The sequence below is a fragment of the Haliaeetus albicilla genome, chromosome 26, assembly GCF_947461875.1.
Source record: "Haliaeetus albicilla chromosome 26, bHalAlb1.1, whole genome shotgun sequence".
Taxonomy (NCBI): Eukaryota; Metazoa; Chordata; class Aves; order Accipitriformes; family Accipitridae; genus Haliaeetus; species Haliaeetus albicilla.
This window is the reverse complement of record NC_091508.1, coordinates 4,272,964-4,287,665: the sequence shown is the minus strand read 5'-3', so window position 1 is coordinate 4,287,665 and position 14,702 is coordinate 4,272,964. Positions and strand designations below refer to the sequence as shown.

The following is a 14,702-nucleotide window of genomic DNA, read 5'->3' as shown; positions in this document are numbered from 1 at the left end:
TTCTTTTTCCAAGTAGTCTAGGATTACAAGGTCAATGCTGCTCACAGACGTGCCAAAGGGCTGCCAGAACAGACGGATTTGAAGAAGTGAGATTTTTCATAAGGGCAGATCTTCATTTTCTCTCTTTTTTTTTTAATTTTTTTTAAAACCCACTCTTTCCCCTTACACAACAATACCAGTTTTGAGTTGCTTAAATGAGCAGCATTGCTCAACCTGCTCCAAATCCCCCATGAGGCCAAACGCGCCGTTTGCCATTTCACAGCCTGCACTTTTCCAACCAGAAAGCAGTGCTTCACTAGAGCATGCTCGCTAGTCTCCCATATGGATGGCCAGCCTGCTAGTCCTTCTATATTTTTAAGCTAAATCCGCAGGACAAAAGCAAGAAGAAACCTAGCAATGAGCTCCAGAGCCTGAGGATCTCAGCGCAGGTCACCAAGGGTGGCTGGTTCAACCGGGGGACTGGAACAGACAGGAGAGATCAGGCTTGGGTAAAAGAAGAAAAAACAGGTAGTGCTGGCCACTGGTTAAACTGCAGCAACACAGCAAGGTGACACAAGGAAAGAGCTGCTGGAGATGGAGAGCTCTGTGCGTTGTCCCTATGTGTTACTCATCTGGAACCCACAAAGGGCAGCGGGCTGGGAAAGCCGGCTGCTTGCTAATGCATCAGCCCAGTTTCTCGTGAAAGGGCACAGGACACTGCTGACACCTTCGGCAGTCACTGCCCCAAGGGTGAGAGGCCAAGGCGGCTCCAGCCTGACTTCTCCACGCAAGCTGGGAGCACAGCCCTTTTGCAGCCCCAGGGAAAAGGTCAAAAGCAGGACCTGGAGATCGCTGCTCGCAAAACAAACCCGAAAGGGATCACTACACCTGAGAGGGGAGCTCCTGAGCACAGAGGGGACACCATCCCAGCATCATCCAGCAGCAAGCCAGCTACTGGGAGTGACCAGAGGCGCATGATGTCCACACTGGTGTGGCAGAGAGCCTGTCCCTGCTGGGACACATTTTGTCCCAAGGAGAAGATCCAGGGCACAGACCAGCTCAGCCATGAGACCTCACCTGGGACAAGCTGGCTCCTGCCACACCAGGGCTGATCCAGGACAACAGCCTGTCCATTTGCAATGCACAAAAGCAGCTCTTTTCCAGCAAGTACACAGGTTCATCGTCTTCTTAAAAACCTCGTTGTTACAAGAGGCCTGATCCCAAGACCCAGCCAGCACTCGAGATGCCAGCTGAAGGCGACAGGCGCCAAGGACTGTCACCAGCTCACAGGATTTAGCTCAGGGAAGCATCCCTCCTGCCAAACCACCCTGCTCCCCGCTTCTCTCCTGCTAACCCTGGGGACTTCCCACTCCCAGAGCAGCATGTCAGAATCTCTGAATCACTTTATCTGTGGAAGAAGCAGAACAAAAGGCTGCAAGAGACAGGCAAGCAGGTTTGCAACAGCAGCACCACTCAGTATAGCAAACATCCTTTTCCTGGCATTTTGTTTTGCACCTAATTGAATCAGTCTCTGCCTGGCTAGTGAGAGAGGAAGAAAGTGGAAAATATTTCTTTGTTTCTCCAGCCTGTGGAGCCCACCCTCTCTGTGGAAGGGCTGCAAGCTGCCAGTGGTGCCCACTGAGCATCCCATCACTGGGAATGCATCAGGTCCCCCTTCTGCAAGATCCCCCACGGCAGAGCTCCCCCACACTTAGCCTGTGTCTCTAGGGGTGGAAATCACAGAGCAGCTGAGCTTCCCCTCTGCAAGCCTGCTCCCTTGATCTCTCCTGGCTCCATCCCACAAGGAAAAAAAAAGAAGAAAAAAAAAAAAAGGACGGAAAGCAGTGACCACTTCCCATTGCCTCCCCTGCTTGGACAAAGTGATCTCAGAGCACAGTCCTGTTGCAGTGAAACAGCCTCAAGCCCCTGGTTGCTGCCTCTGCGCCCTCTCGCTAAGACAGACCCGAGTCACAAGCGGAGATGGTTTTACTCAATCTACAGCTCTGCAAACTCAGTCTGGGATGTGACAGTCACACCAGCTTCTCTCCTTTTCATGTAGTGACAGTCACTCTATACATCAAGCTCTGCCCTCAGCAACACCCACACACCCGCTATGCCTACAAGGAGTCTGTGTAAACCTATCTGTCAAGGCTGCACAGGGAGCAGAGAGCCCAGCTCCTCTCTTGCAGCAGCCCTGTCTGCAGGAGAAAAGGAAGTTGCACTCGATTTTGTTACTCAAGTTGATAAGGTACCATTTTACATTATCACAGACTTGATGAGACACCAGCGAAGTGGGAGCAGGCTGCACTCCATTGTGCTCGTGAGCTGACTCAAAAAGAGGGTGGAAAGAGCTGCTGATGTTGCTGCTGGCCACCCACCCTACCCAGCAGCTGAGACAGAGGTACAGAAATGAGCAGCCGTGAAAGTCCATTTGCAAATAGGAAATCTGGGGCAAACGTTTGTTTCCATCCCCTGACCAGAGTTCAAGACTGGATGTCAAGGGTAAAGGTGCCAACTTCAGGTGCAGAAATGGTCACACCTATCCAACCCATGCAACAAGCAGAAGGTAAACCAGTAAAACACAAGTATATCTTCTGAAAAGTCAATGCTCTGTACAAGTGAATATCCCTTTCTACTCAGCTGTTATCTCCTTCTCTTATTTTCACTCCTTATGGCCTGCCATCACTGCTGCTTCCTTCATTATCTGCCTAGTGGCTTGATCCTGCTTACGGTCTTTGCTAAGAAATACCTGGCAGTTTGCAAACCTGAGCTTAGGTCAAAGATTTCAGAGGCAAGACAATGTATTAGGGGTAAACCAGGGAGATGAAGGTTACATACAACTGCTCTCCCCAGCCTTCAAGCAGCTGAACACGCTCTTGCACAGGCCAGAAAAGCCTTTATTAAAAAAAAAAAAAGGTAGGTTAGATAACGCTCTTGACGGAAATCCAACTTCCTCCAAATGGACAAGTCCCTCGTTGCATCATTTCCTTCTCCCTAGAATAACTTCATCAAGATTTTGTTTCAAATACGTCCTTTCTAAACTGCTGAGCTGGTGCCAAGCATCCCTGCAAGAGAAGGAAGCAAACCTACTGGGAAAGTGGGCCAGCTTCCTCTGAAAGGCCAGGGAGGACACACTGGAGGCTGAAATGGCACCGATCCACGAGAGGAGGCCAGGATGCGCCATTGTCCAAACCTTGATGAAGAAGCTCCCCTTCCCCTCCCCACCCTCTTCCACTGCAAGATTGTGAAAGAGAAGTAACATTACCACGATTAGCACAGAGGAGGAAAACAGCAGCTCACCCTGGTTTTGTAATCAGGGTATAAACTCTTGTCAGGTCCCAAAGCAAAGACAAATCCTTCATATATCTTCAGATGTTACCTCCGCTCCCTCTTTGCAGTGGAGAGCAATGGGAGACTGGAGCAGGATCTGCTCCAAACAGGGTTAAATATCTACCGAAAGCAAGCTTTGTGGCGGGCAGGGAAAGATGACCACCAGACCACGGGCTACAGAGCATCTCCTGCCCAGACATCTGCAAATGCCTCAGCACCTCTCCTTAAGGGCTGTGGCTCGTTTGTGGTGCCTTCTGCTCAGCCCTTTGGCTAGCACAGATTACCAGGAATAAACCCCTGCACTGCTGAATGCTCACAGCCATCCCCTTGGGAAAGAGAAAAGGGATCCTATTTGCCTGAAAAAGCTGTCTTTGGGTATCCCAAGAAAGGACTTTTGACCCCCAGAGTGAAGCCATTCTTGTCCACCTCAACTGCATATTGATTCCAGAGCACAACAATGAAAGACATCCGTGCCAAACATTTGGCTCTGCCTCCTGTTGCAACCCAGGATCCTGGTGGGAAAAAAGTACAAGGAAGAACTCCAGTACCGAGACCTGCACAATCAGAAATGAGCAACAGGCGGCAGACAGGGCTTTCCTCCTTCATCTCCACCCCAATGCTGCCAGGAGGAGGGAGAAGGGAAGATGAACATTGTGGCACTGCTTAGCCACAGCTTCCTGCTGACAAACCTCTGGGGGGAAGAAATAAAAAAAGACTCCAAGTGAGGAGGCATTAGCATTTGAGTGCAAGAGTGAAGGAAAGCCTCCAGGGATGTTGTACATGCACTACCCACCTGCACATCTCCTAACTGTTCTCCTTTGGAAGAAGTGGGCTACAAACACAGCTCAAGATTAAACTGAAAAAAGCAAATCCTCACCAAGAAAAAAAATCACCAAATAAATCAGAATGAAATACAACCGGGATTGGTGGGAGATATGCATAAGGTGCCCACCAAGACCAAATCCTTGTAGCCCAAGAATTTACTGTGATGATCTCTCCTAGTCTGCAGGGATGACGACAGGATTCCTTGTAAAGTCTGGATCAGAGAAGGAGACAGAGGTGAAGCATGGCAATAAGTTCACCTTCCTGCAACCCATATTCCTGTTGGGACAGAGAGCTTACCCATCACTCTGAAGGGACAGAAATCGGACACTGGCCCACAACATGCATTTTGATCGGCTTCATGCTCCTGAGTTCATGGAGAGCACTGTCCATGCTTTGAAATGCAGCCTGCTTGCCTACATGAAGGCTACTAGGCACCTTCTGCTCAGCTTGTTACCTCTGCAACAGAGGCATCCTTCACTGGCCCAGCAGAAAAGTGAATGCAAACCAACTACCACCACCACCCCCCCCCCCCCCCTGTTTTTCCAGCTAAATGTTAACCCCCTCATTATCACAGGGCCAACAGGAACCCTCCCATTACAGGCTGGGATTAGCTTCATGGGATGGATCCCAGTCCTGGGAAGATACCCACGCAGAATCCATCGCTGGATGAGAAGGTGCTCTCAAGGATGAAGCTTTACTGACAAAGCAGGAGAAAGTCTTTGCACACAGAGATTTTGTGCCAGCCCCCCCCCAGCAGGATGCTGCAGCAGAACCACAGCTCAGCATCCAGAGAAGCAACAAGCCCTTGTGTTTCCTCTGTGCATTCCCATCCCTCACCACTATTCATGTTAATGATCCACATACTTTTTTTCTGTGGGTGCAACAACCCACCCACAAATGACTATAGGGAGAGAGGTATGGAGGTGAGGGGATTTTCCCCAGCCTTCACTGGCACTTGGAAAAACCATGTTCATACTAGAGTTCCCCAGTTACCCAAACTGCCTTCCGATTCACACCTGAAAGTTTTGTGGGTTCACTCCCCACCCTGGGGACAAATCACACTCAGATCACCTCACCCACCCCAGCCCAAAAAAATAGATATTTAATAAGGCGATGACTAACCCTGAGAAATTCTCGTAGACAAACCGTCTCCAGGGATGTTTGTTACTCGAAGCGAGGTGGCCGTTTCCTCCCGAGGGCTCTGATCTACCAGCACGGAAGGCCCCCAAGAAAAGGGGTTCTCCAATTTCCTCCCCCATTGGCAAAGTTGAACTCAGAGGTTTGGATCTTTGCTTTGAACTTCTATCAGACATGAAAATGCTTCGCCTTTTAAAACCTACAAAGCTTCTGCCTGAGTGTACAATGGAAGAGGCAAAGTAGCCCTGTTTTAACTCAAGGGCGCGGAGCAGGACCTAGGCAGCAGCAAGGTCCCACTCATTTCCATCACCTTGACAGCACTATCAGCCTTGATAGTACAATCCAGCCAGGTGGATCCCAGGTCAGAAAAGCTCCTACCCATTTTGCTGGTTAACTCTCCACTTAAAGCTTCAATTTTCCTGCTGGCGTGGAAATGCATCTCCCACATGACGCCCCTTTGCAGCCGGGGCAAGTCAGAGCCATGCGCCCCAGCAGCAGCCCCCGCCTTGTGCCCCACCGGCTGCGCAGACAGGAGCCTTTGTTCTCCAGAGCTGTCACTCGAGAGCAAGCTCAGCGTGGCAGCTCCGTCCTGGCAACGAGCACTTAAAGCACAAGGAACTTTCTCTATAACCTGGAGGTGACAAAGCTGCTTCCCACAACAGGGAGCGAGGGTCTGCCCAGGATGGGAAGGTCTCCACCAACTGCCATCATGCCCACCGGGGCAAGGAGGAGAGAAGGTTGGTTGGGGAACACCAGGGAAGGTGAAAAAACGGGAGAAAGAACAGGGGGAGACACTGAGGCAGGTATGCTGCCAAGTAGCAGGATGCAGGAGATAAGAGAGCTAGGGAGGAGGTAGAGGGCTCTCTGAGATAGGGGTGTTTACCAGGAGCTGCTGAGGTGTGATGGAGTTGTCTGTGTAAATGCAGAGTTTCTCCACGGTCAGGGGCATGGTTTCTCGCAGCTTGGAAGCAAGGAGCATGCAGACTGCTCCCAGAAGCTGCAAGTGATTTTTCCGCATGGGGACGGACGACAGGTAGCGATCCACGTAATTCATGGCCAAGGGGAAGACCTCTTCTTCACACTTCTGCTCCTCGCACACCTGACAAAACCCAATTACAAAAATAAAAAATAAAAGGAAGTTTTAATCAGCACAGGACTCCCCAGATCTTGCCTGTACCGCAGCTTCAAAGCTTCTGGTCATGATGGTGTTTCACACTTATCTGCAGGGCTTTGAAGATACCTCAGTGCTAAGGAGTAAATTAGCTACAGGCATTAAGCCTATGACTTCCGTGGGATTACACCAGCAACAACTTTGACCAATGCCTTAAGACTTCATCTTCCTGTGGAAAGCTGCAGAACTTACTTGTGCGCTCTTTCTAACTACATATAAGTTAAAACCAAAATTGCTTTATTTGGCCCCTTTTTTAATGTTCACTGTTGGGGATGTCTCTAGTCAGCCATACAGCAAAGCTACCATTTTCTGCTCTGTGGGGACTAGGGACCTCTAGAGAAAATGAACAATTCCAGTGTATCTCCAGCTGGAGACCTGATAGGGGAGGATCCACAGTCACTTCTGGCAATTCCACCTTAAGTGATCCAGAAAGACAAGAAGAATCAATGGCAGAGCCCAAATCAATGGTTGAGTCTGAAAGCCTTTGCCTCCCTAAGCCATACTTGTACCACAGCCATGAACAGAATCCAGGAGCTCTAAATTTCAGTCCTCTGCTCTTATCTCTCAACCAGTATCAAAACACTGCTCATATTTAACTTCCTTCTTTCAAGGCAACCATAAAAATATTGAGGTTTCTCCTCACACAGCAGCAACCACTGTTCTCCTTCCAGCAGCGACTGCCTCCCCCTGCACAGACTGCCACAGCGCCGGGGACACCGACACGCACGGTCATGACAACTGCCCAGTGCCATCCACTTCTTGAGTGCCTTTAGGGCTTCACAGGAACGGGCTCCAAAGCAGCATTTATCTAACTACCCTTCTCAGTAAGGGAATTACAGAAACAGAACAATAATAGCGGGGGGAGGGGAACCACCCAAACTTTAAAAAGCATCTTGTTCATTATTTCTTTTGACAGAAGCAGGCAACTTCTTGCAACAGTGGCTGGGGTGGAGAGCGGGCAGGCTCGATCCCAACGTCGTTTGTTCTTTGCTGAATCTGTTCTTTCTTTCTCTATTGAGACTGTTCACTCTGATCACCTCATGAAGAGGCCCATGAGATTTCCCCCACTGAACTGTATCCCGCAGAGAGCTGCATTCATTTTTAATTTAGGGAAGTAAATGGTAGCGATATTATTTTCCCCCTTTAACCAGGCATTTTCAGCCCCATTCAGGAAACACAAGTCTCTAGCCTGCCGGGTGCACAGCTGAGCTCTCCGCCCAGAAGTTTTGGGGAGCAGTGGGTGAACAGGGGGTCCGATAGCAGCATGGCAGCACACCACCGAGATGGGGTGAGCACAGGCTGTGGGCTCGGGGTGGGGGGGTCTGCTCCTCCTGCATGGGGCAATCACATCTTCTAGCACAGCCAGCGCTCACAGAGATACTGCCCCACTGCAGACTGCCTTCCTCACCCGCCTCCAGACCCTCCATGTGCAGCCCCCTTCCTCCCCACCGGCATACCCCCCATACCGGAGACCTGACCTCCGGCGCATGCCAAACCCTGGGATTTCAGGGCTTTCCCGTCCCCTGGATTGTCCCTTGCACCCCTGCACGAGGCGAACACCCCCCCCCCCGACCAGAGAACACGGGTCGGGTGCTTCTGCCCTGTGCTTCCCCCCGCCGCCAGCTCTCTCCCGCCGGAGCAGGAGCGCGCACGTTTGCAAACGCGGACGGCGAGCGAGGAAAAGCGCCGGTGGCCGGGCGGGGAGCCGGAGCTGCGGCGGCAGAGGAGGCAGCGGGGGGTCCCGTACCTCCAACATCCAGAAGGCCAGCATCTTCCGCATGTAGGGCTTGATCTCCCGCTGCACGCATTGGAAGTAGGAGACGCGGGGGCTGTAACGCTCCTCCTGGCTCAGCAGGTTCTGCAGCACCCGCCGGTCCCCCAGGAGCTGCGGGTCGCGCCCGGCGCGGGGCACGCGGGGGACAGCTTCCACGCACAGCAGCTCCATGGGTGCGGGCAAAAGCGGGCAGTGCGGGCAGTGCAGGCAGGCACCCCGCCGGCTCCGCTGCAGCCGCCGCGGGACGCCGGGAACTGGCTGCGCTCCTAGGGGGCGGGGCCGCCGCCCACCCCGGGGCGACCCGCCAAGCCCGGGCGGCTGAGGGGCGGGGCCAACGCCGCCTCCCGCCAATCCGCGGGCCGACCGGCTGCAACGCGCCGAAACGGGGCGGTGGCCACGCCTCCTCCCCGCGGGGCGGGGCGAAAGGCGCGCCGGCGGGCTGACAGCACGTGGGGCGGCCGCGGGGTTCTGCTGCCATGTTGGGGGGGGGAGAACGACAAGGGAGAGGGGGGGGCAGCCGGGGCCGGCCGCCCCCGGGACTCGCCCCGTCCCTCCGCTGCGGCACCAGCGGCCGCCCATCTACCCCGGCCCCCCCTTTGTTTCCAGGGGCCGCTCCCCGGTGCCCAGGCGGTGTCGAGCTCTCTGCAGGCCATGGAGGCTGCAGAGGGACAGGGTTTGCCGGGAGGCTTCTGTCAACCCAGTCTACAAATGTCTAAGAGTAATTTTTTCAGTATGTAGTCCTATACCTTTTTTTTTTTTCTGTGTGTGTCTGACCGAAGTCCTTCAAGGCTATGAAAATAATCAGCTGTGTACATACTTGGAGCCAGTCCATACTGAGCCTGCTGTCTTCCAAAAATTGCCCTCATGTTACTACTGGTGCAGCTCCGTGGGAGATAGCAACCTCAGTGTCTGCTGAGATAAGGGTTTGTCAGGCTTGGCTGGTTTTTCAGAATAATTAACAATTGTTTGGCAATAATTGTACACTGAATAGCTACTTACTCTAGGAATTTCAAAGGCTTTTGAGTAAGTTTGCACTGTGACTTAACACAGCATAGGATTTGCTCCGCACTGGTACCTGAGTCTGCTCCTAGTCGACCCAGCAGTAATTGCTTTCTGGTATGGGAAGTTGCAGACAACGGGCTGTAATTCTGGCCACGTTGCTCTCTGATGTTTGTCGCTGGCTACAAAAACTGCAGTGTCTTGACTTTGCTAGTGCCAATGGGAAGGGTCAGGCAACAGTATAAAATGTACAACAGATTCTCTAACAGGAAGGGAGAATGGATTGCCTTCAAGCTCGCAAATTAAAAGCTCCTCACTGAGTGGAGAGAATTAGCTCAGGAGGTCCATTTTTAATGAAAGTTCCCAATACCAGTCGTGAAACCCGAGTGCGATGACCTGCATGTATAAGCCTCTTTGCCACTGAGATGGTGCTGCAACGTGGCATTTGCAGCAGCAGTTGGAACCAAATGATTATAATCACAAATGTAAGAGGTGGGAAATACATTCCAGCCCACCAGCATCTCTTGCTCTGCTAGATTTTATCAGCCAATTCTGACTGCCTTACCCTCTGAAATGAAGCACCTCAGCAGTACGCACTCCTGTAACACTTCATTGCACAGGGCAGTATATGCCACTTTACAGTGCAGTATTGCTGGGCTGAGAGCATGATACAGAGAATCGGATGGAGACAAGCCCAAATTCAACTCACAGCAGTAATCCATACTTGCAGACCTAGAGAGAAAGCTGCTCCTGTTCAGAAGGGAACAGAGCAATGGGATGTGTAGAAATCAAGGACTTTTGGGATGTGATTTCATACAAAGGGAACTCAGCTGGAACACCTGTGACCAGTTCTGCTGGAGTATTCCTCAATATACACACTTGTATGTATTTTGGGGCTAAGGAACAAAGAACCAAAGGAGTAGAACGATTTGCTACAATAGCTACTCCCCCCCGCCCAAGTCACTTCTATGTGTGGTATTTTGACACATTTAGTACTTTTTTTGTATTTTCAGTCATCTAAAAAGAGTCTTTTAATGAAGAACAAACATACGAAGTTAATAAGCGTAAGTAAAACAAGACTGAATTCTTTGTTCTCCCTGGTCAGGATGGGTTTTTTTGTTGTTGAAAATGAAAAACATCTTTTTGATCAGAGGTTCAGAGGTTCAAAATACTACTCATGACAGTGAACACAAAGGTCACATACATAACACATTTCATGTACTGGAATCCCATTTCTACACTTGTACAGATGGCTTTTATTTTCTGCAAGGTATATGATACATTGCAAATTTTTAATGATGCCATCAGTGTTGATTTGTTGTGCCGAATGCCCTGAGAACACCATACAGCACAGTGATGCGGAACCAGAGAAAAGAAAGGGGGAGAAAATTAGATCAATCCCATCCCTGCCTTGAAATGAAAAAGAAGAATTTTTGTAGGTGAGATGAGATTCCCAAATCCCTTTCCCAACTAACTTTCTTTCACCTTACAAATAAATCTTCCAGTGGTTTGGGCAAGAAATATTTGAAGAATCTATGGGAGAGATTTCTGTGGACCAGTCAGCTGGTTTTAATCCGGGATGACCCCCCCTGCTCCACTCCCCCACTCTTTCATTGTGAGCAGCATCCCCCATTTGTGCAGGGGAAGAGAAGGGCCTCATGTCCCACATTTTTAGTAAAAATAGACAGCAGCTATTTTCTTTAGTCAGGCAAAGGGAAACCACAGCACTGGGTTCTTGGTCCTTCTGGTTTCTGGGCTGTGCCTTTTGAAATTGAAAGTTTCAGGCCCTTTCCCAGACTTCATGGTCTTTCTCCTGTTTCCCAGTGTCTGCACGGTGGTTCTGACACAGCCCGTTCGGCTAGAGCTGGGCTTGGTGGCAACCGTGGGCCATAGGACACGCAGGGGGAAAATGAAGCCTGTTGCATAAGAAAGTGTTCCTTCCAGATGATGACTTGGCAAAACTAATGCCTCTGCAAGCCACATTATCAGGCTAGAAAGGCAAATTACAGACTGCAGGCGTCCTAAAAAGCCTATTGTGTGGGTGTGCGGAGGGAAAAGAGAAAATTCCAGGAAAACCAAATTTTGGTCACTGTTGGCCATAGATAGTCAGCTTCCTGGCTTTGGCAAGAGAGAGCACAGCAATATTAAAAAAGGAAATTCCTTCAGAGTAAAAATTAAAAAACCTGATGGCCTCCAGACTTCCAGGATCTCGAACCAGCAATGTTATTCTTTGCTGAATCATAAAGGGGGCTCATTTTTTTGGTATGTTGATGATGAATTAAAAAGAGTGACCAGCAGCTGGAGCTTTTAAAGGGGCAATGCAGATGCAGGTCTGATTGCAATGGGCAGCTGGTGTCACATGTGGGCTTGGATCAAAGCTAAAGCCATTTATTAGGGTGGCCATTCAACAGGGGCATGTCCATAAGCTCTTCTCTGTGGAAAGTTTTTATCTATGTCATTTTGCATCAGCAGTGGGCCTGGCCCCAAAGGCTGTCAAACATGATCAGTACCTTTTCTACACTGGTTTCTATGTCTTATATTTTGTATCTACCTTCTGTCCAGTTTTGATCTACCAAGAGCTAAGCCATCTTATTCCTTGGTCATACTGTAACTACAGTGTCATCAGTGACATCAAAATGAAACTGCTTAACATACATGAAGGACTTGAAAACCAAATCCAATGAGCAAATAACTATATAATTTGCTATAGGAAATCCCCAAAATAAAATGAAAAACAGGTACCATTTTGTGCATGTGTGAGAAAGAGCAAAGACAGTATTTCACACTTTCTGGTTTGAGAATTTCAAAGCACTTCAAACATCCTAATCCGTTATATTTCACATCCAGTTTTCCCTAAAGCAGAGATATTGCAACTATTCCCAGCAGGAAAAGACAAGGCCTCTGGCACGCAAGGGCTAGCAAAGCACACCGTGGCAGTTTGGTGTCACAGTCTGTGCTTGCCAGAAGTCCCTGCTGCTTTAGAAGAAGATGGCCCAGTTTAAGGTCCATCATATACACTTAAAACTGCTGATAAAGATAGACCAGTACTAGCAGGTCAGACCATGGGGTCCACAGCTTCATCTGCTGACACAGCAGCAGCAGGGCAGATTGCTGCAGGGACGCAGCACGTCGGCCCATCGCAGATGTTGGCTCTAGTGCACATGAATCAGAGCCTGCGGGCACAGGGAGCTGAAGCATCTTCCCCACTCATTCAGCCTTTCCCTGGTCCAGTGGGCAGGAGAGCTGAGGATTTCCTGGTCTCGGTCCCATGCTTAAACACAAGACTGCCGTCTCCCCCCGCCCGTAGCTGGCTCTCTCTCCTTTCTCATATCTTATTCATTCTTAACTTAGAAAAAATGCTTTCACTGAAGTGAAGGGAAGTTTGGTTGAGTAAAAGTTTAACATTTGACCCAGGGGATGTGTTTCCTAATATCTTTCCCATTACTGGCAACCAATGCATTCCCTTTCCTCTGACTTGGTCAGACTTTTGAGTACAGCTAATTAGTTTGGAGTGATATCATCTGAAAACTGAATCTCAGCAATGCTTAGATATACCCAGTAATGATATACATGAAAATTCTGAAGAAGAAAGCTTGCTGCTTCAAAGGTCAAAATACAGCTTTTTCATTTACTTAAATCCCCTTATTAGAGCAGCTTTTGGTACAGTTTGGACCAATTGTCTATTTAAACAAAAATAATAGCCTGACTGTTGATACTGTTTGGGTTTACGCTATATCCCTCACATCTGCATTTGAGCATGCCTGATCCTGGGACATATATCAATTTAATAATACGAGTTCCTTAACCAGGATTATTAAAGGAGAGAAACAGTTGGATGCAGGAAAGCCCTTTGCTTAGGTGGCTTCCAGAACAGAACAAGTGATTGGAACAAGGTATGAATGGATGAAAAGAGACGCATTTGTAAACATGCGCTTAGCAAGGAATTCACTACGTCTTTTGGCAAATCATTTAGGATAAAATTTCCAAAGTGGCTATGGCTTTGGAGTGTCTCCATTTCGGCGCAGCTGGGCCAGATTCGACTCCAGTGGAACCAGCCCACTTTGCCTCAGCTAACAGTTTAGGCCAGCAGAGATTTAAATGTAGTTTCACCTGACTTTTTATGAAAATCATTAGAACAGGTTTGTCTTCATCTGTCATTTTAGCAGCTGTTTTCTGCCTTAGTTCCCTTTTCCTAACGAAATCTAAAATTAAGTCACATTTTCATTGACTCAAACTCATACCATAGTGAGCCATCCCCAGGTGAATGTTCAGTTTTGCTCCCAAATCAGGCATTTTAGAAACCAGCCAAATTCAGCTGGTAAAGAAAGAAAGAAAGAAAGACCATAGAAAAAAATGCAAAGCTGAAACCAATCAATTTCAGAAAGCAAACTGGGCTTGGAAAGCCCCCAGTTGTGATATATTTAGTGCATTTCAGGGGATTATCTGTGGTCGCCAATTATGCAAATTGTTAAAAAATACTGCCCTGAAATTTTACATATAAAATAGATTTTTTTACAACACCCTTCCCTTGTCCATCCTTCCTGCCTTTTCCTGCCCTGAATTGATCTTGTTGCCTACGTCTTGTACACCCTATTCAGTAGATGAGATGCGTTTGGGTTTTTCTAAGAATTTTTGGTTGCATGTTATTTTTCATTTGATGTGGCAAGCCCGGTGTGTAGCACCTCTTTGCCAACGCAAACTGCCAGTCAGCGAGTCAGCGCCAGCTCAAGACTTCTCAGCAGTGTAGGCAGAAAAGGAATTAGCCATGGTTGTACTGGAGAAAGGATCAGTCCTGCCTGGTGAAGTGATGAGGAAGGGCGTACTGGCCCAGCTGCAACAGGGGCAGGGAGAAAGGAAAATCCCTGAAAGCTGGGCTTGGTGCTCCTGCCGCAAGAAGTTGAGTCTGCTATGGGATGAGCCTCAAGCCCACGTCCCAGCTGTTCACTGCGCAGTAGCACCCAGTCACGTTTTCCAGGACCTCACAAAGCAAAGCAGGCAACAAAATCATGGCAGTAGGGCTGGAGCCAGCCAGCACTCCTGAGGCAGTGGGGAGTGATAGACCAAGCACTGGACTGGCAGGCAGGATGGCTAGATTTTAATCTTGGCTTGTTCAGGTGGTAAACAGGGATGGAGACTGGGCAGGTTTCTGCCCAAGTCTGAATTAGGAGGATTGTTCTCTTTACAGGGGCAGAGGGGATCACGTCAGGACAGGATGGAAGGTGGGCTCGGAGCGCGTGTGCTACCCTGTTGAGCTCTGGGGTGCCAGTGATGGGCAGGCAGGAATCTCATCAGATCAGTTGAGTCTGTGCTAGATTTGGTTCCTTGGAGGGAGGGAGGACTACGTTGTGTGCATGTGAGTATTTTGGGGGGTAGAAAGAAAACGATTGATACCCCACTGACTTCCCCCACTTGTGGTGCACCTGGCTTGCTGTTACCTTCCAGCACAGGCTGAGTATATGCTACAAGGGCTTTGAACTAGTGGCAGAC

The 14,702-nt window shown here is 49.4% G+C and overlaps 1 protein-coding gene across 4 annotated transcripts in view; it reads right to left on the bottom strand.

The window, feature by feature from the left end:
- The window catches only part of CCND3 (cyclin D3), a 48,194-nt gene that overhangs the window by 7,756 nt on the left and 25,736 nt on the right, over positions 1-14,702 (bottom strand). For 2 of the 4 annotated variants that reach the window (XM_069770957.1, XM_069770958.1), the window contains exon 2: positions 6,155-6,370. In XM_069770957.1, the coding sequence (XP_069627058.1) occupies positions 6,155-6,370 (216 nt within the window). Of the gene's footprint in view, positions 1-6,154; positions 6,371-8,189; positions 8,469-14,702 lie in introns of those variants that run through there. The other 2 variants (XM_069770956.1, XM_069770955.1) reach the window with 2 other exon arrangements.